Consider the following 23,760-nt stretch of genomic DNA (forward strand, 5'->3'; position numbering starts at 1 on the left):
CCTCCGGTGGTTGTTGCTGTTGTTGCCCATGTGATAAGGTAACTTCATCCAAAAATACATCACCTGGCTATCCATGATGTGTGTTGTGGTACAAACACAGCTATATGAATGTAACATATGGACAGAGACACTATTGGAATACGCCAATCCATAGCGGCAATCCATAATGTGTGTTGTGGTACAGACACAGCTAAATGAATGTGACATATGGACAGAGACACAATTGTGTTTTACTTCTGTGCCTGGGAATAGCCTTTAAAGAACAGCCTTCTTTAAAATCACATCCCCATTTAATCCACACTTTGGGCCCCCCACCTTGCGGGCAAACATTTAAGTGGCATGAGGTAATTTCCTAAAATTCTACACATTTTGCCATTAGGTAAAGAGAAATATTGCAGTTTTAAAGCAAGTTTGCTGGAATTATATATATTTTTGCTATGGGGCGAAGAGAAGTTTCAACTATTTTATAACACATTTCATGTATCAGGGCCCCTGGACAATTCAACCATGATTACTACTAGATAGCTGGCTAGACTAACTTACCAAGCTAAAAAATGTTAGCTGACATGGGTTGAGTGACTGTCAGTGACTGATAAAACAAGCGATAAACTGCTGATGCACAATTACATTTTGAATTACACCTTGTGTATTCTATTATTCTAACACTCAAGCTAAGGCGTCCATTGATCGGGCCCCTAAGCGACCGCTTATGTCGTTTATGCCTAGGGCTGGCACTGCTGTAGGCTATTTTCTCCAGAGGTATCTCTCTCTCCACAGAATACTCACTGTGTGAACATAGAATCTCTGGAGGTTTATAGGTTGTTATCAATAAGCATCACAGTAAGGTGCAGAACGTTCAATTCACCTAGGGGGCAGGGAGACTCCCAGCTCCACCGAATGTTGTTTTCAAGGGATTGTCAAATACATTTTACAACTATTTTGTTGTAATACGATCACCTCTTGAAGAGCAGTTAGATTCTTCCGATTACTCTATGTAAAGGACAACCATCTCTGCAGCACTCCACCAATCAGGCCTTTATGGTAGAGTGGTCAGACGGAAGCCCCTCCTCAGTAAAAGGCACATGACAGCTCGCTTGGAGTTTCTCTAAAGCCACCTAAAGGACTCTTAGACCATGAGAATCAAAGTTCTCTGGTCTGATGAAACCAAGATTGAACTCTTTGGCCTGAATGCCAAGCGTCACGTCTGGAGGAAACCAGGCACCATACCTACGGTGAAGCATGGTGGTGGCAGCATGGTGGTGGGGATGTTTTTCAGTGGCAGTGACTGGGAGACTAGTCGGGCTCAAGGGACAGATGAACGGAATAAAGTACTAAGAGATCCTTGATGAAAACCTGCTCAGACTGGGGTGAAGGTTTACCTTCCAACAGGACAAGGACCTTAAACACACAGCCAAGACAGCGCAGGAGTGACTTCGGGACAAATCTCTGGATGTCCTTGAGTGGCCCAGCCAGAGCCCGGACTTGAGCCCTATAAAACATTTTTAGAGAGACCTGAAAAAATTGTGTAGCAACGCTCCCCATCCAACCTGACAGAGATTGAGAATGGGAGAAATTCCCCAAACACAGTACAGGTGTGACAAGCTTGTAGCGTCATACACAAAAAGACTTGAGGCTGTAATCGCTGCCAAAGGTGCTTCAATAAAGTACTGAGTAAAGGGTCTGACTACTTAAATGTGATATTTCATTTTCTAAAAAATGTCAATTTCTAAAAAACGTTTTTTGCTTTTTCATTATGGGGTATTGTGAGTAGATTGATGAGGGGAAACGATTTCATCCATTTTAGAATAAGGCTGTAATGTAACAAAATGTAGAAAAAGTCAACGGGTCTGAATACTTTCTGAATACATTGTAGCTAGCTGATCAAACAACTTGTGTAATTTATCTTGCCCGAACAAATCTCAGTGTAACACCTGTATTTTGGACTTCTAACCCCTTTCAAACATTGTGTGTTTGAGCTACAGATTTCAGGGTAGTACCAATGGATTTGTCAATTACCGTTAGTCTGTGTGATTATTGGGGGCTACGCTACTAGCTGTTGTTTTTTATTTTTTATTTTTTTACAATTAACGAGGGCTACGCTAGTATCTGAGCCGGGTCTTTTTACAAAAACGTCTGTAGTCAGAATGGTTTGAGCTGCAAACTATTAAAATCTATCTATGAAAAGCTGAGACTCTCATGAACATACACGTTTTGCTCTATGATGCTCACAAGCGTCAATAGAATGTTAAGGGTTCTTCTACATAGAAGATCATAGGAAATCCCAGGACATAGTGTCTATAATACTGTAGTAAGTTCACATAGCTGTCACAAACTCCATACAGTTGTCACTGACTATTTGGATATTAATTTCCTTGTGAGCAAACCATTTCTGTACTTACAGAATGAATATAATTACATTTTTATCAGGTTTTTGCTTTGGCTGACCTTTTTTTTATTGACTTTTGTCATCAAAACTCATGAATCCAACTGTTTTGGGTAAAGTAATAAAGAAGTTGAAATATTTTGGTTAGATGTTCTTAAAACTAACTAACTATATATGGGCGAAAATGATGAAGTATGAAAAGGCTTGTTCATTCACATGTCATGAATTCACTATGATATCATAATATTTGTGTATGCTTTTTTTAAAATTATGTATTAGATCATACGGGTTGAAAAGTTTTTGATGTCTGAGTGTTGGAGTGTGCCCCTGGCTATCTGTAAAGTAAACAAAACATGAAAATGGTGCCATCTGGTTTGCTTGTGAGCAATTTTAAATGATTCATACTTTTACTTTTGATACTTAAGTATATTTTTACAATTACATTTACTTTTGATACTTAAGTTTAACACCAAATATATTAAGATTTTTACTCAAGTAGTATTTTACCACTGCACCTCACACACATATGGTTATTGGCTCAAATTGAAGAAGACACCATGTCAAATATTGAGTTTATTACACGTTGTATACAACGCATAACATTAAAGCATAAAACCCCCTTTTTTGTTTTATGAGGTGTACTGTACACGAAAAGTCAAAGATACACTGTTGGTCAATATTCACCATCGGTGACTCCGTATCATCTTGTCAACATGTGCAAAAAAGCAGATATCTCATACAATCTGTCTGTACACAGTATATCTTATACCAATCTGTCTGTATATATATTATACAATATGTCTGTAAATATCTTATACAATCTGTCTGTATATATCTTATATAATCTGTCTGAATATATCTTAAACAATCTGTCTGTATACTGTATATCTTATACAATCTGTCTGTATATATCTTATACAATCTGTCTGTATATATCTTAAACAATCTGTCTGTATATATCTTATACAATCTGTCTGCATATGATTTTATCCATAACATGGCCAGGCGTCCATTAAGTAAATAAGTAAGCCTTGGACAAGTAAACTTTGTCAACCGCACATCGGGGCAAGAGCCTCAGCCTATCTTCTGTTTCTGTAGCGTGAAACCGTTTGATGTACACGTACACCCCCTGGACAGGATGCTCCATCTCCTTAATACTGAGTACCTAGCACAGGCATCTGGTCCCCCTGGACAGGATGCTCCATCTCCTTAGTGCCGAGGACCTAGCACAGGCATCTGGTCCCCCTGGACAGGATGCTCCATCTCCTTAGTGCTGAGTACCTAGCACAGGCCTCTGGTCACCCTGGACAGGATGCTCCATCTCCTTAGTGCTGAGTACCTAGCACAGGCATCTGGTCCCCCTGGACAGGATGCTCCATCTCCTTTTTTACCGTTTGGGTAATGATTGCCCTAACACATATAACTATTTTAAAGAGCCAGTGCAATCACAAACAAGATTTTCCAGTGTTTTATATACATTTCCAAAATACTGTGCAATTGTTAAAGTTATGATAACCTCCTTTAAGCGTAAGGGCTGTTTGAAAAAAACACCTGAAATGTCTGCTTGTTTAGGTAGGATGGAGTTTTTGACCTTCCATGGTGATGTCCTCATGCGACAATAAGAAAGACAGTTCCAAACCCATCTGCCCAAAACAACAAATGTTCAGTTTTTCCCTCCCCACTCCCAGACAGTGCTAGCTAAAATGTTGCTTGAGAAATTGCCCTCTGCTAAGAAGCTATTTTTGTTCCTTTTGTTCAAGTAAGGTATTTAATTGTTAGCCAGGAATGTAATACTTATATATAAAAATGGCTGCATTGGACCTTTAAATAGTAATAACATGCATAATCAAGCTATTTAATTCTCTATTTTAAGACACCTGGGGGGGATCAGAAACAAAGTTGTAAAAATTACTTGATGCAAATGTTGAATTTGGCCTTACTGCCATTACCGCAATAAATGCACGAAATAACACACAAAATATTTCAAAGGAGGAAGCCCACATTTTTATCTGAAGGATTCATGGTTTGTATTGAGTGAATAGTGCTCTGCGATTAGTGCTTTTTGAGGTCAGTTTGGTTTCAGTTCGATTATAGAAAAAACTATCATGGTTTTCAATTTTGGTTTCGAAAATGTTTGGAAACATAAAATGCATTATGAAATAATGCAATTCAAATGATTTTAGAGCTTTTTAATGGAAATTCCAAGCCCAAAATAATGAACATTAAATTGCCAAAACATTGAAAATATTTAATTGTCTCTGTCAGGTCCACACTGGTTAGACATCAATAAAGTAACAGGAAATGACTATGAAATAATAATATATTTCAGTTGTGTATATTACTATTTGATGACTTTATTATTTTTCATTCCTTGAAGTCATCATCTCATCTCTGCTCAGGCAGTCGCAGCAAGACAGCCAGACCATCTGACGCTGTCTCTGTGCTCGCCACGCTGCATCTTGTTCCACTCATTATAACGAACGTGACAGAAGATCCCACCAACAAAGGACCAAGCAGCGTGCCCAGGAGGAGGAAGTATCCTGGACTTGGAAATAGATTCTGGATGAGAAGGGCTCCTGAACTTGGAAAGAAATCCTGGCAGGACAGGATCGCCTTCCGTGGAAGCAGACGCAAGCGGTGAGGGAAGGACAGTGAAGGACGCCAGGGTTCGCGGCCACGACGCAAGCCCCAAAAACAGCCCACATTTTTTGGGGGGGCGGCACACAGAGTAGTTGGCGACGCTGAGGGGTGAGTCAGAGACCGAGGAGGAATATTGGGACAGATTGAGCGAGGAGTGGGCGGCGAAAGTTGAGGGGAGTGAACCAGAGGCTGTCAGTGAGTTGAGGGAGAATGTGGAGGAGAGAGAAATGAGAGAGTTATTGAATTGGTGGAGGATGCACGACATTTGCCCTAAGGAGCGTGTTATCGATTTAATGCCACCTGAGTCAGCTCTCCGTACTCTTCCTGAGAAGTGTGTTAAAGTTCCGGTATAATTGATGCCGGCTATACGCACCAGGTCTCCAGTGCGCCTTCACAGCCCAGGACGTCCTGTGCCAACTCCTCGTACTCACCGTGTGAAGAGTGTCATCGTTCCGGTACAATGTGTGCCAGTTCTACGCACCGTGTCTCCAGTGCGCCTCCACAGCCCGGTACGTCCTGTTCCTTCTCCTCGCACTCTCCCTCAAGTGTGCCTTCCCAGTCAGGTACATCCTGTACCTGCTCCTCGCACTCTCCTTGGAGTGCGTGTCCCCAGTCCAGTACGTCCTGTACCTGCTCCTCGCACTCGCCCTGAGGTGCGTGTCACCAGCCCGGTGCCACCTGTACCGGCCCCACGCATCAGACCTCCAGTGCGCCTCCACAGTTCAGTACGTCCTGTGCCTCCTCCCCGCACTCGCCCTGAGGTGCGTGTCACCAGCCCGGTGCCACCTGTACCAGTCCCACGCATCAGGCCTCCAGTGCGCCTCCCCAGTCCAGAGCTTCCGGCGACAGTTCCCAGTCCAGAGCTTCCGGCGACGTTTCACAGTCCGGAACCTCCTGAGACGGTCCGCAGTCCGGAACCTCCTGAGACGGTCCGCAGTCCGGAACCTTTTGAGACGGTCCGGAGCTTCCTGCGATGGTCGGCAGTCCAGAGCCTCCAGCGACGGTATGCAGTCCGGAGTCCCCGGCGACGATCTACGGTCCGAGGTCCCTGGCGACGATCCACGGTCCGGAGTCCCCGGTGGCGATCCACGGCCCGGAGTCCCCGGCAACGATCTACGGCCCGAAGCATCCGGCGACGATTCACGGTCCGGTTCCTACGGCGACGAGCCACGGTCCGGTTCCTCCGGCGATGATCCACGGTCCAGAGCTTCCGGCAACGAATCCCGCACCAGAGCCGCCATTGAAGATGACATATCTTCGAGCGGAGTGGGTACTTCGTCCAGCACCGGAGCCGCCCCCGACGGTAGATGCCCACCCGGATCCTCCCCTATTGAGTCAGGTTTTGTGGCCGGAGTCCGCACCTTTGGGGGGGTACTGTCACGCCCTGACCATAGAGAGCTTTTTATTCTCTATGTTGGTTAGGTTGGGGTGTGACTAGGATGGGTCATCTAGGTGATTTAAATGTCTATGTTGGCTTGGTATGGTTCCCGATCAGAGGCAGCTGTTTATTGTTGTCTCTGATTGGGGATCATATTTAGGCAGCCATTTCCCCTTTGTGCTTTGTGGGATCTTGTCTATGTATAGTTGCCTGCGAGCACTACATGAGCTTCATGTTTCGTTTTGCGATTGTTTGTTTTATTTAAGTTTCAATTCCAAATAAAGAGGATGGAACCATACCACGCTGCATTTTGGTCCACTCATTATAACGAACGTGACACAGTTTAATTGTTCTCTGTATTTTCTTACTCACACACACACATTTCTCTCCCTTACTTGTCTCGACCAAACCTTATTGGACTTAAGTTTATCACTCTAATTATTCATTATTCATGTTACATAATCTAATAATTACGTTATATTTACGTTTCAGGGTGGAACTCTTTAGTCATTACCTTAAACATATAAATTACCTTATCAATAACACAATAATTCTTACAGTAATTCACAGTTAAGCTTTTTCATATGGGCTAATGTTGTGAAAAACCAGTGCCTTATCTTCTTGTCAATAGGGGGGCGCTGTTTTCACTTTGGAAAAAATCATGCCCAATTTAAACGGCCTCGTACTCTGTTCTAAATCATACAATATGCATATTATTATTACTATTGGATAGAAAACACTCTGAAGTTTCTAAAACTGTTTGAATTATATCTGTGAGTAAAACAGAACTCATTTGGCAGCAAACTTCCATACAGGAAGTGAAAAATCTGAAAACGAGGCTCTGTTTCAGGGCCTGCCTATTCAACTGGCTTTTATTTATCGATATGTATGCTGCTGGAGGTCATTTTGCAGCGCTCTGGCAGTGCCACTCCTTGCACAAAGGCGGAGGTAGCGGTCCTGCTGCTGGGTTATTGCCCTCCTACGGCCTCCTCCACGTCTCCTGATGTACTGGCCTGTCTCCTGGTAGTGCCTCCATGCTCTGGACACTACGCTGACAGACACAACCAACCTTTTTGCCACAGCTCGCATTGATGTGCCATCCTGGATGAACTGCACTACCTGAGCCACTTGTGTGGGTTGTAGACTCCGTCTCATGCTACCACTAGAGTGAGAGCACCGCCAGCATTCAAAAGTGACCAAAACATCAGCCAGGAAGCATAGGAACTGAGAAGTGGTGTGTGGTCACCACCCGCAGAACCATTCCTTTTTTGGGGGTGTCTTACTAATTGCCTATAATTTCCACCTTTTGTCTATTCCATTTGCACAACAGCATGTGAAATTTATTGTCAATCAGTGTTGCTTCCTAAGTGGACAGTTTGATTTCACAGAAGTGTGATTGACTTGGAGTTACATTGTGTTGTTTAAGTGTTCCCTTAATTTTTTTGAGCAGTGTATGTTGATGCCTATTCTCCGCCGTGTTGGTGAGCGCTGTCTCACAATAACCCAAGCTGTATGTTGTGGTAAAGTTATTTTTAAAAATCTAACACAGCGGTTGCATTAAGAACCAGTGTATCTTTAATTTGCCATACAACAAGTATTTTTAAGTAAAGTTTATGATGAGTTCTTTGGTCAGATTAGGTGAGTGTCCAAAATATCTCCGGACATTCTGGGGAAATGTTTCTACGTATTCACAATGTATAACCACGATTTGCAGCTCTAAATATGCACATTTTCGAACAAAACATAAATGTATTGTATAACATGATGTTATAAGACTGTCATCTGATGAAGTTGTCCAAAGGTTAGTGATTAATTTTATATCAATTGCTGGTTTTTGCAAAAGCTACCTTTGAATAAATGCGTTTGTGTGTTTGGCTATTGTGGTAAGCTAATATAATTCTATATTGTGTTTTCGCTGTAAAACACTTAAAAATTCTGAAATATTGGCTGGATTCACAAGATGTTTATCTTTCATTTGCTGTACACCATGTATTTTTCATAAATGTTTTATGATGAGTATTTATGTATTTCACGTTGCTCTCTGTAATTATTCTGGCTGCTTTGGTGCTATTTTTGATGGTGGCTGCAATGTAAAACTATGATTTATACCTCAAATATGCACATTTTCGAACAAAACATAAATGTATTGTATAACATGTTATAAGACTGTCATCTGATGAAGTTGTTTCTTGGTTAGTGACTAATTTTATCTCTATTTTGTCGGTTTTGTGAAAGCTACCTATGCGGTGGAAACATGGTGAAAATATGCGGTTGTGTGTTTGGCTATTGTGGTTAGCTAATAGAAATACACATTGTGTTTTCGATGTAAAACATTTAAAAAATCGGAAATGATGGCTGGATTCACAAGATGTTTATCTTTCATTTGCTGTATTGGACTTGTGATTTCATGAAAATTATATTATATGATATCCCTGTCCCGTTAGGCTAGGCTATGCTAGTCAGCTTTTTTGATGAGGAGGATCCCGGATCCAGGAGGGTGATGTAGAGGTTAAAGGTTAAACTACAATTTCCTTTTGCTGCGTTGTCGACATTCTCTTTCTTCAGCTCCGCCACATGGCTTTCACTGGCACTCAGGCTGGACTCTCTGTCTTCACTCACCCACCTTCCTTTCACTGGCTGCCACTCTGGCCTTCAAGGCTGATAGTTGTGCTGCTTGGGTGGAATTGGGGCTCCCGAGTGGCGCAGCGGTCTAAGTCACTGCATCGCAGTGCTTGAGGTGTCAGTACAGACACTCAGGCTAAATCACAACCGGCCGTGATTGGGAGTCCCATAGGGCAGTGCACAATTGGCCCAGCGTTGTGATTGGCTGGTGTTGGCTGTCATTGTAAATAAGAATTTGTTCTTAACTGACTTGCCTAGTTACATAAAAAAATATATATCTTTCTTCAGCTCTACCAACTCTCCCTCACTAGCTGTCAATCTGGACTAAATGGCAGCATTCTTTCTCTTCAGCTCCTCCACCTCTACCTCACTGGCTGTCACTTTGGCCTGCGCGGTTGTCAGCTCGGTCTCTAATTCTTCTACAGTTCTTGTATTGAGGACCATATTGATTTATATTTTGTACACCATGTCCTCGCTGTTCCTCAGCTCCACTCTCTGCTCCACCACCATGTCTCTCAGCACTGTCAGCTTAGCTCAGCTTCGGTTATTTCTAGAGCTTCACCCTCACTCTCTCCCTGAGCCCCCCATTCCCCAGATTGTTTCAGATGGGAAGCATGCGGATGCCTTTAGTTATTTTCAGCAACAGTAGAAGTAGTAAACGAAATAAGGAACACCATTAAACATTTATTTTCTTTCCATACAAAGTACAACTCTAGTATCAGTGCTTGATGACAGGACAATACAATTCTGTGCATTACATTATTGTGCTGTGGTGGGGGAAAGATAGCCTGGTTCCAAATCTGTTTGTGCTGTCTTATCAATTCCAACTGACCATATCACTTGGCAAAAACAGCACAAAGAGATCTGGGAACAGGTGAAGGTAAGCGTTCATAACATAAACCACAAGTAAACATTGATCATGAAGCCACTTGACAACAGTGAGACAGTGAGGCAACATGCAAGACAAGAGCAACATGCCGATAGAAAGGTATTTTCTTTAGGTTCTCAATTCTCGATAACATTCATTTAAAGAAACACGTTGGGCAGGCAGCACGAAAACATCATTCTTAGCTTCACTTTCATAACAATTGAGTAAATATCAAAGGGATCATCTGAGTGCGCCGTCAGGTAGGTGTTGGACACACTGCATTGTAACAGGGGAAAATTACAGTTGTATAATAAGAGCAATGTTGGATGACAGATAAGTGCATCTTTTTCAGCTTGCACTCTCCCTCGAATTGTACTTAAAGGGGTACAAACGCTTGTCACTGTGTTAGTACCCTGTAAGTTACATCCTTTATACCATTAGTTAAAGGTATATAATTGCACCCCAGTTTGTACCTTTCTTACATGTATTCCACAGGTACAAAAGCGCACCTTTAGAAAAGGTACAATTTAGCCTTTTCAGGGTACCACCACAGTGACAAAGCCATTTGTTCCTTTTAAGTGGCAATAATGACCCGCTCTCTATACCAAGTCCCTCACATGTACACACACCTCTAGTGATGTGCAGTTCACAAATTATTTGTTATTTTTTAACACTTTTTTTACTGACTCGAGAGTCATGATTCGTTTTTCAGAGTGTGTCGTTTCTTTTAGTCATTCAGTTTGACCTGTTGGCCACAAGGAATTCTACTGCAAGGTTAATATGCACTCCTCTGGCTCAGTTGCTCTGGGCACGTGCTCCAACCAGAAATTGTTTATCATGTGTGCGCGGGAAAATAGATCAGGCTGCAGGCCGACCCAGACAAGAAAGTAATTGTTTTGAACTGAAGATTGACCACATGGTGAAAGAATGAATGCTATTAATTGATTATTCAGTGTCATTGATGGACACAGTTTTGTAGAACCAAAACATACACAGCCTGCCTCTGCTCAACACTCAAACTCGAGAACGAATCATTTGGGTGTCTGCGTCAGTACGCAAACAATTTAGAGCTAATATCCCTTGCTGCAGTCAAGCAGTGTCATTCCGCCAAGAGTCGTTCTAATCCGGTTGCTGCCACAACTAGACCTTGTTACAAAGGTATCAATAAACAATATTTTTTGTATGCGTAGCAATCAGAAATGTACATTGTTTGAAGCACATTTTCATAAGTCTCATAACAAATGTCAGCTCCAATTAGCCCCTTGTGGTGAATGACATGTGAACGAGAGGCTTGTAGAATCATGACTCGTTCGAGTTTTCACTTCATCTTTCGCCAGTATGGGGTCCTGCATGCTCTGGGTATTACTGAAACAAGTTCAAAGATTTGTTCTTTGACTGAATGAGTTTGAAAAGATTAGAGTCAGTAAAAAGAGCTGAACTTCCCATCACTACATCCCTGACACAAATGCAGCGAATTCAGGGGGTAGCCCTGACTAGGACTCAAATCTGGGTCCAGTGAATGAATGTCAAACACACACCCATTACACCAAGAGGTCAGGTTTACATGGTCATGGTTTAGTGGCCACATCAGACCTGCAAATTACATTATGCTGGTTTGCAAAGTGATGTTTAATACCTATTGGATTCCAGTCAGAGTTAGAACATCTAACATATGGAATTGTTTTATTCACCCACATACTACATTCAGAAAGACTGTCAGGGTTAGAAACATTGAAAAAGGAGACCACCCAAACCATTTAAACTGGAACAACCATTTCAGTATCAGGTACAATAAATCTAACTAACTGATTGGATTAGTTTAGAAAAAATATATGGTATTTTATCTTTGAGTAGCATAAGATTAGTCAATCAATTAAAGTACATGTAAAAACACAGATATTAAAAACAATCCTTAAATAAAAATAAAAACTGCAGTAGACTATGCTGGGAAATATGATAATGATGGGCGTGGTTTTAATGGGACTCTTTTAACCTCCACAGAGTAAAACGTACTTCATCACACTCTCAGACTCAACTCTGGATATTAACACCAACACTGGGGTTATTTTACATCACTGAGTGATCATTTAAAACATCACTAGAAATGTTACACTGAAAAATCAACACTAGGTAACACTGGCTAATTTGCTCTGAACCTTATGGTGCAAATTACCTTTTTAGGGTAGCACCACAGTGACAAAGCCATGAGAACCATTAAAGTGGCAAAAGTTCATAATTGTACGTTATGGTTGGGCACATATGTACCTTTCTATAACACATTCTCAATTTGGAGCTTTTCTGCTAAGCAAAGGTACAGATCAGAACCGTCAAGAATCATTAGTGCACCCTTGAGGTACACAAAATATGCTTGTACCCTGGGGAAACAGAAATGTACCTTCCCCGTAGCCCTTTTTTTTAAAGTGATAGTGTGATGATTGTACCTTTATATCTAAATGATTGGGTACAGAAAATGTACCATATACTAGATTATCCGCCCATGTACACTAAAAGTTAGCGAACTGTACCATATGAGATTATATGCGTACATCTAAAGGTACTTTATGTGTATTTTGAACTTGTTGTACCCCAGGGAACAATAAAGTAGCCTAACATTCCCCCTTTCTGAGCATGGGGAGCATATTGAGATGAAACATTCCTATAGAGTTGTAATCAACAACCAACATGTTGTGTTTTCTATGCCGTGGTTCTCATTGTGAGATATAAACAGCTGGTAGAGAGCAGAGCAGGTCACACTGATGGGGGTGGAGTGTATAGCAGTTGGCCTAGACAGGTGTCTGAGCAGGCACACAACATATGATAAGCAGGTAGACAGACGAGCTGGGGACGTGTGGCAAGAGGGGAAAACCTTCCTCTTCCATGTCACTCCCTCCCTTCCTCCTCCTCTCCTCTCCCCTCTTCCTCTTCTCTCCCCTCCTCCATAAAGGAGCATTGCCGGTGTCCCAAATGGCACACTGCTCCCTATAAAGAGCACTACTTAGTGCGTTCCATTTGGGACACAGACATAATCATCATCACTACAGTTGTGTCGGAGCCTCCATTAAGATACCAATCAGAGCCTGCCCTGATATATCACCACCGTGTTAATGTTTAAACTCTAAACTGTTTTCTCCCATGATCCCTCATGATACCGCCGACGTCCCCACTGTGTGTGTCCCCATGGGGTCGCCATAGTTACACCCTTTCTCATCCCCCTCGCTGGGTGGGGGCATGTCTTCAAAGAAACTTTCGGTAAAATCTGCGTCTGTACCCCGAGGCCAAGCCCCTGTCTTAACAGGTCATAGGATGGACACATAGAGAGACCAACAGAACCTATTAGGTTATGGTCACTGGAGACATGGGGGGCATTGTTAGATGGACAGCTGTACACAGAGCAGAGTGGACACCTCTGAGTGCTGTCACACTCTCCCTCTCTTAGCTGGGTGAAGAATGGACACATAGAGTGACTCTCAGAAGTCAGTATGCTATGGTCACTAGCAGGACGACATGGACACACAGCTGCATGAGGTAACATCTGTGTCTGTGCCTCAGGCCGGGCACCTTCTGAGCTCGTAACAGGATGAATACATAGAGAGACTCTTAGAACTCAGTATGGATGGATGGACACACAGCTGCACACAGAGGGGACAGCTCTAAGCAAATCAAAATCAAATCACATTTTATATGTCACATGCGGCGATTACAACAGGTGTAGTAGACATTATCGGGAAATTCTTACTTACAAGCCCTTAATCAACAATGCAGTTCAAGAAATAGAGTTAAGAAAATATTTACAAAACAAACTAAAGTAAAAAAATCTAATCAAATCAAAAAGTAACACAAGAAAATTACATAACAATGACAGGGCTATATACAGAGGGGTATTGATACCGAGTCAATGTGCAGGGGTACAGGTAGGTTGAGGTAATTTGTAAAGTGACTATGCATAGATAATAAACAGCGAGTAGCAGCAGTGTAAAAACAAAGGGGGGGGGGGGGGGGCTTCCTCTGACACCACCTAGTATATAGGTCCTGGATGTCAGGAAGCTTGGTCCCAGTGATATACTGGGCCATACGCACTATCCTCTGTAGCGTCTTATGGTCAGATACCACGCAGTTGCATACCAGGCGGTGATGCAACAGGTCAGGATGCTCTAGATGGTGCAGCTGTTAAACTTTTTGAGGATTTTGGGACCCATGCCAAATCTTTTCAGAAAAGGTGTTGTCGTGCCCTCTTCACAACTGTCTTGGTGTGTTTGGACCATGATAGTTCATTGGTGATGTGGACACCAAGGAACTTGGATCTCTCGACCCGCTCCACTCCATGTACCACTAGCCACTTTAAACAATGCCACTTAATATAATGTTTACATACCCTACATTACCCATCTCATATGTATATGTATATACTGCACTCTATATCATCTACTGCATCTTGCCATCTTTATGTAATACATGTACCACTAGCCACTTTAAACTATGCCACTTTATGTTTACATACCCTACAGTACTCATCTCATATGTATATACCGTACTCTATACCATCTACTGCATCTTGCCTATGCCGTTCTGTACCATCACTCATTCATATATCTTTATGTACATATTCTTTATCCCTTTACACTTGCGTGTATAAGGTAGTAGTTGTGGAATTGTTAGGTTAGATTACTTGTTGTTATTACTGCATTGTCGGAACTAGAAGCACAAGCATTTCGCTACACTCGCATTAACATCTGCTAACCATGTGTATGTGACTAATAAAATTTGATTTGATTTGAATTCAGCCCCGTCGATGTTAATGGGGGCCTGTTTGGCCTTCTTTTCCTATAGTCCACGAACAGTTTCTTTGTCTTGCTTGCATTGAGGGAGAGGTTGTTGTCCTGGCTCCACACTGTCAAGTCTCTGACCTCCCCTCTATAGGCTATCTCATTGTTGTAGGTGATCAGGCTTACCACTGTTGTGTCATCAGCAAACTTAATGATGGTGTTGGAGTCATGCTTGGCTACATAGGCGTGGGTGAACAATGAGTACAGGAGGGGACTAAGCACGCACCCTTGAGGGCAACAGTGTTTTGTATCAGCGTGACAGATGTGTTGTTGCCTACCCTTACCACCTGGGGGTCGAACGTCAGGAAGTCCAGGATCCAGTTGCAGAGGGAGGTGTTTAGTCCCAGGGTCCTTAGCTTAATGATGAGCTTTGTGGGCACAATGATGTTGAACGCTGAGCTGTAGTCAATAAACAGCATTCTCACATAGGTGTTCATTTTGTCCAGGTGGTTAAGGGCAGTGTGGAGTGCGATTGAGATTGCGTCATCTGTGGATCTGTTGGGGTGATATGCAAATTGGAGTGGGTCTAGGGTTTCTGGAATGATAGCATTGATGTGAGCCATGACCAGCCTTTCAAAGCACTTCATGGCTACCGACGAGTGCTACGGGGCGGTAATCATTTAGGCAGATAACCTTCGCTATCTTGGACACAGGGACTATGGTGTTCTGTTTGAAACATGTAGGTATTACAGACTCGGCCAGGGAGAGATTGAAAATGTCAGTGAAGTTGTTGCCTGTTATCCATGGCTTCTGGTTGGAATATGTACGTACAGTCACTGTGGGGACGACGTCGTAGATGTACTTATTGATGAAGCCGGTGACTGAGGTGGTATACTCCTCAATGCCATTGGATGAATCCAGGAACATATCTGTGCTAACAAAACAGTCCTGTAGCATAGCATCCGCATCATCTGACCACTTCCTTATTGAGCGAGTCACTGGTACTTTCTGCTTCAGTTTTTGCTTGGAATCAGGAAGATAGAATTATGTTCAGATTTGGAGGGCGAGGGAAAGCTTTGTATGCGTCTCTATATGTGGAGTAAAGGAGGTCTAGATTTTTTCCCCTCTGGTTGCACATTTAACATGCTGGTAGAAATGAGTTAAAACAGATTTAAGTTTGCCTGCATTAAAGTCCCCGGCTACTAGGAGAGCCGCTTCTGGATGAGCATTTTCTTGTTTGCTTATGGCCTTATACAGCTTGTTGAGTGCAGTCTTAGTGCCAGCATTGGTTTGTGGTGGTAAATAGACGACTACAAATAGTATAGATGACAACTCTCATGGTAGATAGTGTGGTCTCCAATCCAAAATTAAATCTAGAATAGGCTTCCTATTTCGCAACAAAGCAGCCTTCACTCATGCTGCCAAAAATACCCTCGTAAAACTGACCATCCTACCAATCCTCGACTTCGGCAATGTCATTTACAAAATAGCCTCCAACACTCGACTCAACAAATTGGATGCAGTCTATCACAGTGCCATCCGTTTTGTTTTGTCACCAAAGCCCCATATACTACCCACCACTGCGACCTGTACGCTCTCGTTGGCTGGCCCTCGCTTCATACTCGTTGCCAAACTCACTGGCTCCAGGTCATCTACAAGTCTCTGCTAGGTAAAGCCCCACCTTATCTCAGCTCACTGGTCACCATAGTAGCACCCACCCATAGCATGCACTCCAGCAGGTATACTGGTCACCCCCAAAGCCAATTCTTCCTTTGGCCGCCTCTCCTTCCAGTTCTTTGCTGCCAATGACTGGAACGAACTGCAAAAACCACTGAAGCTGGAGACTCTTATCTCCTTCACTAGCTTTAAGCACCAGTTGTCAGAGCAGCTCACAGATCTCTCCACCTGTACATAGCCCATCCAATCTACCTCATCCCCATACTGTATTAATTTATTTATCTTGCTCCTTTGCACCCCAGTGTCTCTATTTGCACATACATCTTCTGCACATTCTACCATTCCAGTGTTTAATTGCTATATTATAATTACTTCGCCACCATGGCCTATTTTTTTGCCTTACCTCTCTTATCCTACCTCATTTGCACATGCTGTATATAGATTTTTCTACTGTATTATTGATCATATGTTTGTTTATTCCATGTGTAACTCTGTGTTATTGTATGTGTCGAACTGCTTTGCTTTATCTTGGCCAGGTCGCAGTTGCAAATGAGAACTAGCTTACCTGGTTAAATAAAGGTGAAATAAAATAAAACACACATTAGCTATTTACAAACACTAAACCGCAAGGAATGATCCAGTTGTTGTGGGAACAATGAGTATTTAGGCTGCCATCTGAAAGACTTAAGATTATAACAATCATCATGGCAGGTAGTCATTTTAGTGTGCTTTCACATGTACATGATTTAAAATCAGTGAAGGCTGCTGAGGGGAGGAGTGCTCATAATAATGTCCGCAACAGAGCGAATGGAATGGCATCAAATACATGGAAACCATTTGTTTAATGCATTTGATACCATTTCACCTATTCCGCTGCAGCCATTACCACAAGCCCATCCTCCCCAATTGAGGTACCACCAACCTCCTGTGTTTAAAATGTATTTTATGCCCTCCTGAGTGGCAAGACTGTCTAAGGCACTGCATCACAGTGCTTGCAAGTGCCCCTACAGACCTGGGTTCAATCCCAGGCTGGGTCATAACCTCCTGTGACAGAGAGTCCCATAGGGCAGCACACAATTGTCCCAGGGTCATCTGGGCTCTTTGCACTCTAGCAACTCCTTGTGGTGGGCTGGGCAGCTGCAGGCTGACTTCACTTGTCAGTTGAATGGCATTTCCTCTGACACATTGGTGCAGCTTGCTTCTAGATTAAGCTTGCAGGTTTTAAGGAGCGTGGTTTGGTGGGTCATATTTTTATTCACTTGACCTTTGCCTCTCCCAAGCCCGTTGGGGAGTTGCAGCGATGAGACAAGATCGCAATTGGATGTCACAAAAAAAGTGTATTATATAGTAGGCAATTAGCTTACTCTCAATTTCACTAAGACCAAATATTTGCCATTTAGCAGTCACTTTTATCCAAAACAACTTACAAGTTCATACATTTTACGTATGGGTGGTTGCAGAAATTGAACCCACTACTCTGGCATTACAAGCACATGCTCTACCAACTGAGCTACAGAGGAACACAGGAGATGTAATCTACAAAAATGTGTCAATTCTCTCTTACTGCCTGTTCCTATTAGTGCAAACAAATTAACTATCTTATGTAGTTGAAATGTCTTCTCAAACCAGTTATACAATGGCTATGACGAGGACAGAAAAGTATGTCCTTATTTAAAAGCCTTTCACTGAGGACTTATTGAATAGCCAGAGGTCCGTGATTAAATGCTTATTTCAAGATCAAAGTCTAACCATTGTTCATCAACTCTTGGGGCTAAATTAATTAATTGCATTAAAAATCAATACACCAACAGATTGCACTTGCCATTTGTTAATTCAGTCATTAGTTAGAACCATGTATAGAGAAGAGAACACTCAGCTCCAAACAAATACTGATATCACAAAGTGCTTGTTGATCCCATTTACACATGATAATGCAAATTTGTCAGTAAGTGTGGATGTTTCAAGAGGACACCTTAGCCCTGTGCTATTTACAATGAAACACAGGTTCTCATGCCTTATTGATGAAATATCTCATATTAAATATTGTCATTTGAATTTGTCCTTATCGTCTTATTGATGTTTCTAGGGGCCTGCACAGGAGCAGATGGAAAATGTACTTTCTGTGTGCCGTCCGTCAGTCTGATGTGGGATTTGTTTAGCTAGCTGAGCTGAAGCCCACAGGGGAGTGTGTTTGTAGAACAGGGTCTTCTTCCCCTGCTGCGGCTTTTAGGCACTTACAGCAAGCATTCATTTAAACCTCCATCCACTTGCGTTTTCATGAAAAAGAACCACAGCTGTGGTTTGCTCCTCGCTCTCACTGTTGAAATGAAGTACTTAATGCTATTTTTTTGCTTGATTGGTTCAGTTGTGCTGCTCAGCAAGCCTGTCACACTGTCATCTGGGCAAATAGGCATGTGAAATGTTCTCTTATAGTAAAGAATAATGCACTATATGAAAATACAGTCTTACTATTATTTAACTTATGTTCTGTAAAGGAAGAGCATTTTGAATTTCCTTCTATTGTAAAGTGATTCACATAGAACTAAACTGTCCCCCTGTAGAGAACTGAGAGGAAATGGTGAGGCTATGCTCAATGTGTAAATAGATAGATGAGCCATTCACTTTAAGTGGTATGCACATGATGAAAGCATCATCTCTTTTCACAGTGTCTCTTCTCTCTATGTGTTAACTAAAGCACCATGTTCATCTGCAGCCACCAAGACCAAATAATGTCCATATGGCATTCTTTCTTTTTTTACCAATATAAACAATAGCATGTTACATAATTACAACTAGCTTCCATATATGGAAAGTAACATAAAGTCAAGCCAAGCACTCGTAATGTTACAAGCCAAATCTTCCCCCTAACAAAAAATAAATACTTGGTGCCATTATAATCTGATTCCCACTGGACATAATAAATAACATGTTGAATCAGAAAACATTCTGCTTGTTTTGAGTCCAACAACAGTTCAGTAAAAGGCCCTTTTTGAGAATGTTCACCTTAAAGGGTGATTGGCAGCTGTCCACGGAACATGGCTGGAATGCACTCTGTGGTTCTCTGTGGTTCAGAGGTCATAAGTGCTTAGGGCGACCATGGGATAGGGGGATGGATGGTGGGATGGAGGGATAAAGAGATGGGGCAATAAGAGGATGGGTAAAGGGGGTTGATCTGGGGTCTCAGGGTGAAGGTCACATGGTTCGTGGGATAAGGTGATGGGGTGAGGGGAGGGTTTGGTCTCAATTAAGGGGGTGTCTAACCTTCAAGGTCACTTAGTCCGTGGGATGGGGTGTTGGGGGGACAGTGGAATGGGGGGATGGAGCGGACGGATAGAGGGATGGAATAGGAGGGAAGAGGAGGGAAGAGGGTACAGGGTTTGTCTCAATTAGTCAGGTCCCATAGTTAAGGTCAAAGTCACATTGTTCATGGGCTGGAGGAATGGCATAATAGAGGGGATGGAGAGATGGGGTGGACGAGGGGGTTGGTCTCAATTAGAGGGGTCTCATCTCAGGATTATGGTCTCGTTAGCCCTGCAGGGTCTTAGGGTGGTGCGGTTGGTAGTCTCGGTGTGAGCGTTTGTTTGTCCCGCTAGACAGCAAGGACGTAGAGGCTTTGGCGGGGGCCTGCTGATTGTGGATTATCCTTTGGTGGTACAACGGACCCACCCCTGAGCAACAGAACATCCCTCACGGCCGCTCTGAATGGCTTACTGACGAAACAGTAGAGGAAGAAGTTGACTGCAGTGTTGAGCATGGCCAGCATGTTAGACAGGTCATAGGCCAGGTGGACCCGCCAGTCCTTGTGGACAGAGGACACGTATAGATGATAGATGACCACTATAGTCCTGGGGGCCCAAAGGATGGCGAACGCAGAGGTAATGGCGAGCAGCATGGCGGTGCTCTTACCCAGGCGCCGCCGAGGGGCCATCTGGGCCCCACTACCACCACGCTCCTCCTGGCACGGGACCTGTTTCTGCCGCGCCTGCAGCCGGTGAATGATCAGCAAGTTCAGAACCAGGAAGATGCTACACGGCAGGAAGTAGATTATCGTCACGTGTGTCCATATGAGGGCAGAGTCCAGGGAGGTGGGCGGGCGGGCGACGCGCCACATGTCAGACCACCAGAAGAATGGTATGCCTGACAACAGCGCCAGGAAAAAGACGACGGTGATGATCCGCCGCGCTCGTGCCGGGTAGCTGATCTGGCGGTGGAGGAGCGGATGGCACAGTGCCACGTAGCGGTCCACGGTTAGGGGTACGGTGGCCCAGATGGATGCGTGGTTGGCAGCAAACTCTGCCATGCTAACCGAGCGCAGCAGGAGGGTGGGGACCTAGAATACAATTAAACACAAAAACTACATTTTATGTGAGAAGTCAGGACAAAGAGGAGATTCACATGAGCAGCAAAACGACAACGTTGATCTACTGTACTTTAAACAACATGTAGGCAGGTCGATTAGAATTCAAACTTTCTCCCAAAATAGATCACTACACCTTTATCATCCATTCATTACAACAAACAATTACATGTTGTCCTTTGCTCATTTTTCAACATAATTGTGCCCACTTTTTTTCAGTGCACTGTCGGGGATTTGAGCTGGCAATCCTTTAGCTATACGTCCACCTCCTTAACCACTGGACTACTGTACCTACTTCACGGTGGAACACAGCTGTTTCTAGCAGAAAGCCCACGAAGATAATGAAGAGCTGGGAGAGGATGTCAGAGCCGGTAAGAGCCAGCAGGTACACATGCATAGCCTTCTTAGTACGGGCTGCCAGCCGGGATAGAGCCACCGCAGTCAGTATGTTTACTGATAGATTGAAGGGGGAGGGAGTGGAGAGAGGCAGGGAGGGAGTGTGTAGGCAGAGAGAGGGAGGAGGGAGAGACGGGAGGCAGAGAGAGGGAGGGGGATTGAGAGAGGGCAGGGTGGAGAAGGAGAGGGGGAAGAGGGAGAGAGGGGAGGGAGAGTGAGTAAGAGAGCGATAAAGAGAGAACATTTATTTAAACACCATTCAAAGTCCATTATACACTACATGACCAAAAGTATGTGGACACCTGCTTATCAAACATCTCCTTCCAAAATCATGGGATTAGTATAATTCATCCCAAAGGTGTTCAATGGGGTTGAGGTCAGGGCTCTGTGCAGGCCAATCATGTTCTTCTACACCGATTTCGACAAACCATTTCTGTGTGGACCGCGCTTTGTGCACGACCACATTGTCATGCTGAAACAGGAAAGGGCCTCCAAACTGTTGCCACAAAGTTGGAAGCACAGAATCGTCTCATTGTATGCTGAAGCATTAAGATTTCCCTTCACTGAAACTAAGAGGCCTACACCGAAACATAAAAACAGCCCCTGTCCAATGGCGGAAAGCTTTACACCACTCCAGCCAACTCACATTGCGCATGGTGATCTTAGCGTTGTGTGCGGCTGCTTGACCATGGAAATCCATTTCATGGAGCTCCTTACAAACAGTTATTGTGCTGACGTTGCTTCCAGAGGCAGTTTGGAACTCGGTAGTGAGTGTTGCAACCGAGGACGAACTATTTTTACTTACGATGCGCTTCAACACTCGACGGTCCAGTTCTGTGAGCTTGTGTGGACTATCACTTCGCGGCTGAGCCAGTGCTGCTCCTAGACATTCCACTTAAAAATAACAGCACAGTTGACCGGGGCAGCTCTAGCAGGGCAGAAATTTGACAAACTGACTTGTTGGAAAGGTGGCATTCTATGACGGTGCCACGTTGAAAGTCACTGAGATCTTCAGTAAGGCCATCCTACTGCCAATGTGTGTCTATGGAGATTGCATGGCCGTGTGCTCGATATTATACACCTGTCAGCAATGGGTGTGGCTGAAATAGCCAAATCTACTAATTTCAAGGGGTGTCCACATACTTTTATACATATAGTCTACTTGGCTCATGCAGTATTACCGGAAGATATTCTATGGAGGGAGATATTTGTTCTCAGGAAGCAGAGAGTATTTCCAAGAGTCCCTTTTTTATAGCCTGGCTGCCGTAACAGTGTGTATGTGTATGTGTATGTGTATGTGTATGTGTATATGTATGTGTATGTCTATGTCTATGTCTATGTGTGGATGTGTGTATGTGTGTATGTGTGTATGTGTGTATGTGTGTATGTGTGTCTGTGTGTCTGTGTGTCTGTGTGTCTGTGTGTATGTGTATGTGTATGTGTATATGTATGTGTATGTCTATGTCTATGTCTATGTCTATGTCTATGTCTATGTCTATGTCTATGTGTATGTCTATGTGTATGTCTATGTGTATGTCTATGTCTATGTCTATGTCTATGTCTATGTCTATGTCTATGTCTGTGTCTATGTCTGTGTGTCTGTCTATGTCTATGTCTATGTCTATGTCTATGTCTATGTCTATGTCTATGTCTGTGTCTGTGTGTCTGTGTGTCTGTGTGTCTGTGTGTCTGTGTGTCTGTGTGTCTGTGTGTCTGTGTGAATGTGAATGTGTGTGTTTTTCCAGTAGTGTGACATACAGTAGCTGCATAGACTTCAGCTGTATTTATATGTAATCAGCTATCATTGTCTGGGGTTCTTTTCGGTGACTTGTCAACAGCACGATATTCCCACTAAAAACAATTGGTGCACATTCTGTCTTCAGCCCTCCGCTCCAACCCACAGACCTCTCAATCCCCACTGGGAGTAATTAGTTCACTGTGCCAAAAGGTCATCTGGAGGATTCAGAGTGAGGGAATGCAGGCGGCTGATCTCAGATGAGCCCTCTAGTCTCCTGCTTCTCCTCCCTCCCTACAACCATCCCTGCCTATGTTGGATCAATAGCACATCACTGTGATCGGCACGTCTGCCGATGTTATAGCCCCACAACAACACCGACAATGTCAACACAGTTTACTTGAACTGAACACAATCCATTAATGTGACTGTTGTTTTGTCTTGTTGCTCAGGAACGTTGGAGTGTTCATTTTGGAGACTGAGACAGTGTGTGCGTGTGCCTGCATGTGTGCGTGTGCTGTATGCGTGCGTGTACCTGGTACTCCCACACAGAGGAGGGAGCTATAATAGATGACAGGGAAGAAGCCCAGAACACATGTAGACCTCTGCAGATCCCCGTCTCCTGGTTTCAGGCCCTGCTCTGAAGAGCTGGGCACTGTGATGTTGGGCCAATCAAACATGACCTTGGTCGTTCTCCTGGAAGAGAGAGGGAAAGATTTAAAAGGAGGGTGGGAAATGGAAGAGAGGGATGAAGATTTGAAGGGAGGGTGGCAAATGGGAAGAGAGGGAGGAAGATTTGAAGGGAGGGTGGGAAATGGGAAGAGAGGGAGGAAGATTTGAAGGGAGGGTGGGAAATGGGAAGAGAGGGAGGAAGATTTGAAGGGAGGGTGGGAAATGGGAAGAGAGGGAGGAAGATTTGAAGGGAGGGTGGGAAATGGGAA

General features: G+C 43.5%; 1 protein-coding gene across 1 annotated transcript; it reads right to left on the reverse strand.

Moving 5' to 3' along the window:
- Positions 1 to 9,694: 9,694 nt before the first annotated feature.
- On the reverse strand, positions 9,695 to 23,502 carry gpr142 (G protein-coupled receptor 142). Its single transcript, XM_055932060.1, is given in 4 exon segments — positions 9,695 to 19,994; positions 19,996 to 20,661; positions 20,984 to 21,141; positions 23,355 to 23,502. Coding segments are annotated over 4 exon segments (1,107 nt in total). The 5' UTR covers positions 23,500 to 23,502; the 3' UTR covers positions 9,695 to 19,856.
- Positions 23,503 to 23,760: the final 258 nt, after the last annotated feature.

Source organism: Salvelinus fontinalis, chromosome 1 (genome assembly GCF_029448725.1).
Source record: "Salvelinus fontinalis isolate EN_2023a chromosome 1, ASM2944872v1, whole genome shotgun sequence".
In the NCBI taxonomy this organism is placed as follows: Eukaryota; Metazoa; Chordata; class Actinopteri; order Salmoniformes; family Salmonidae; genus Salvelinus; species Salvelinus fontinalis.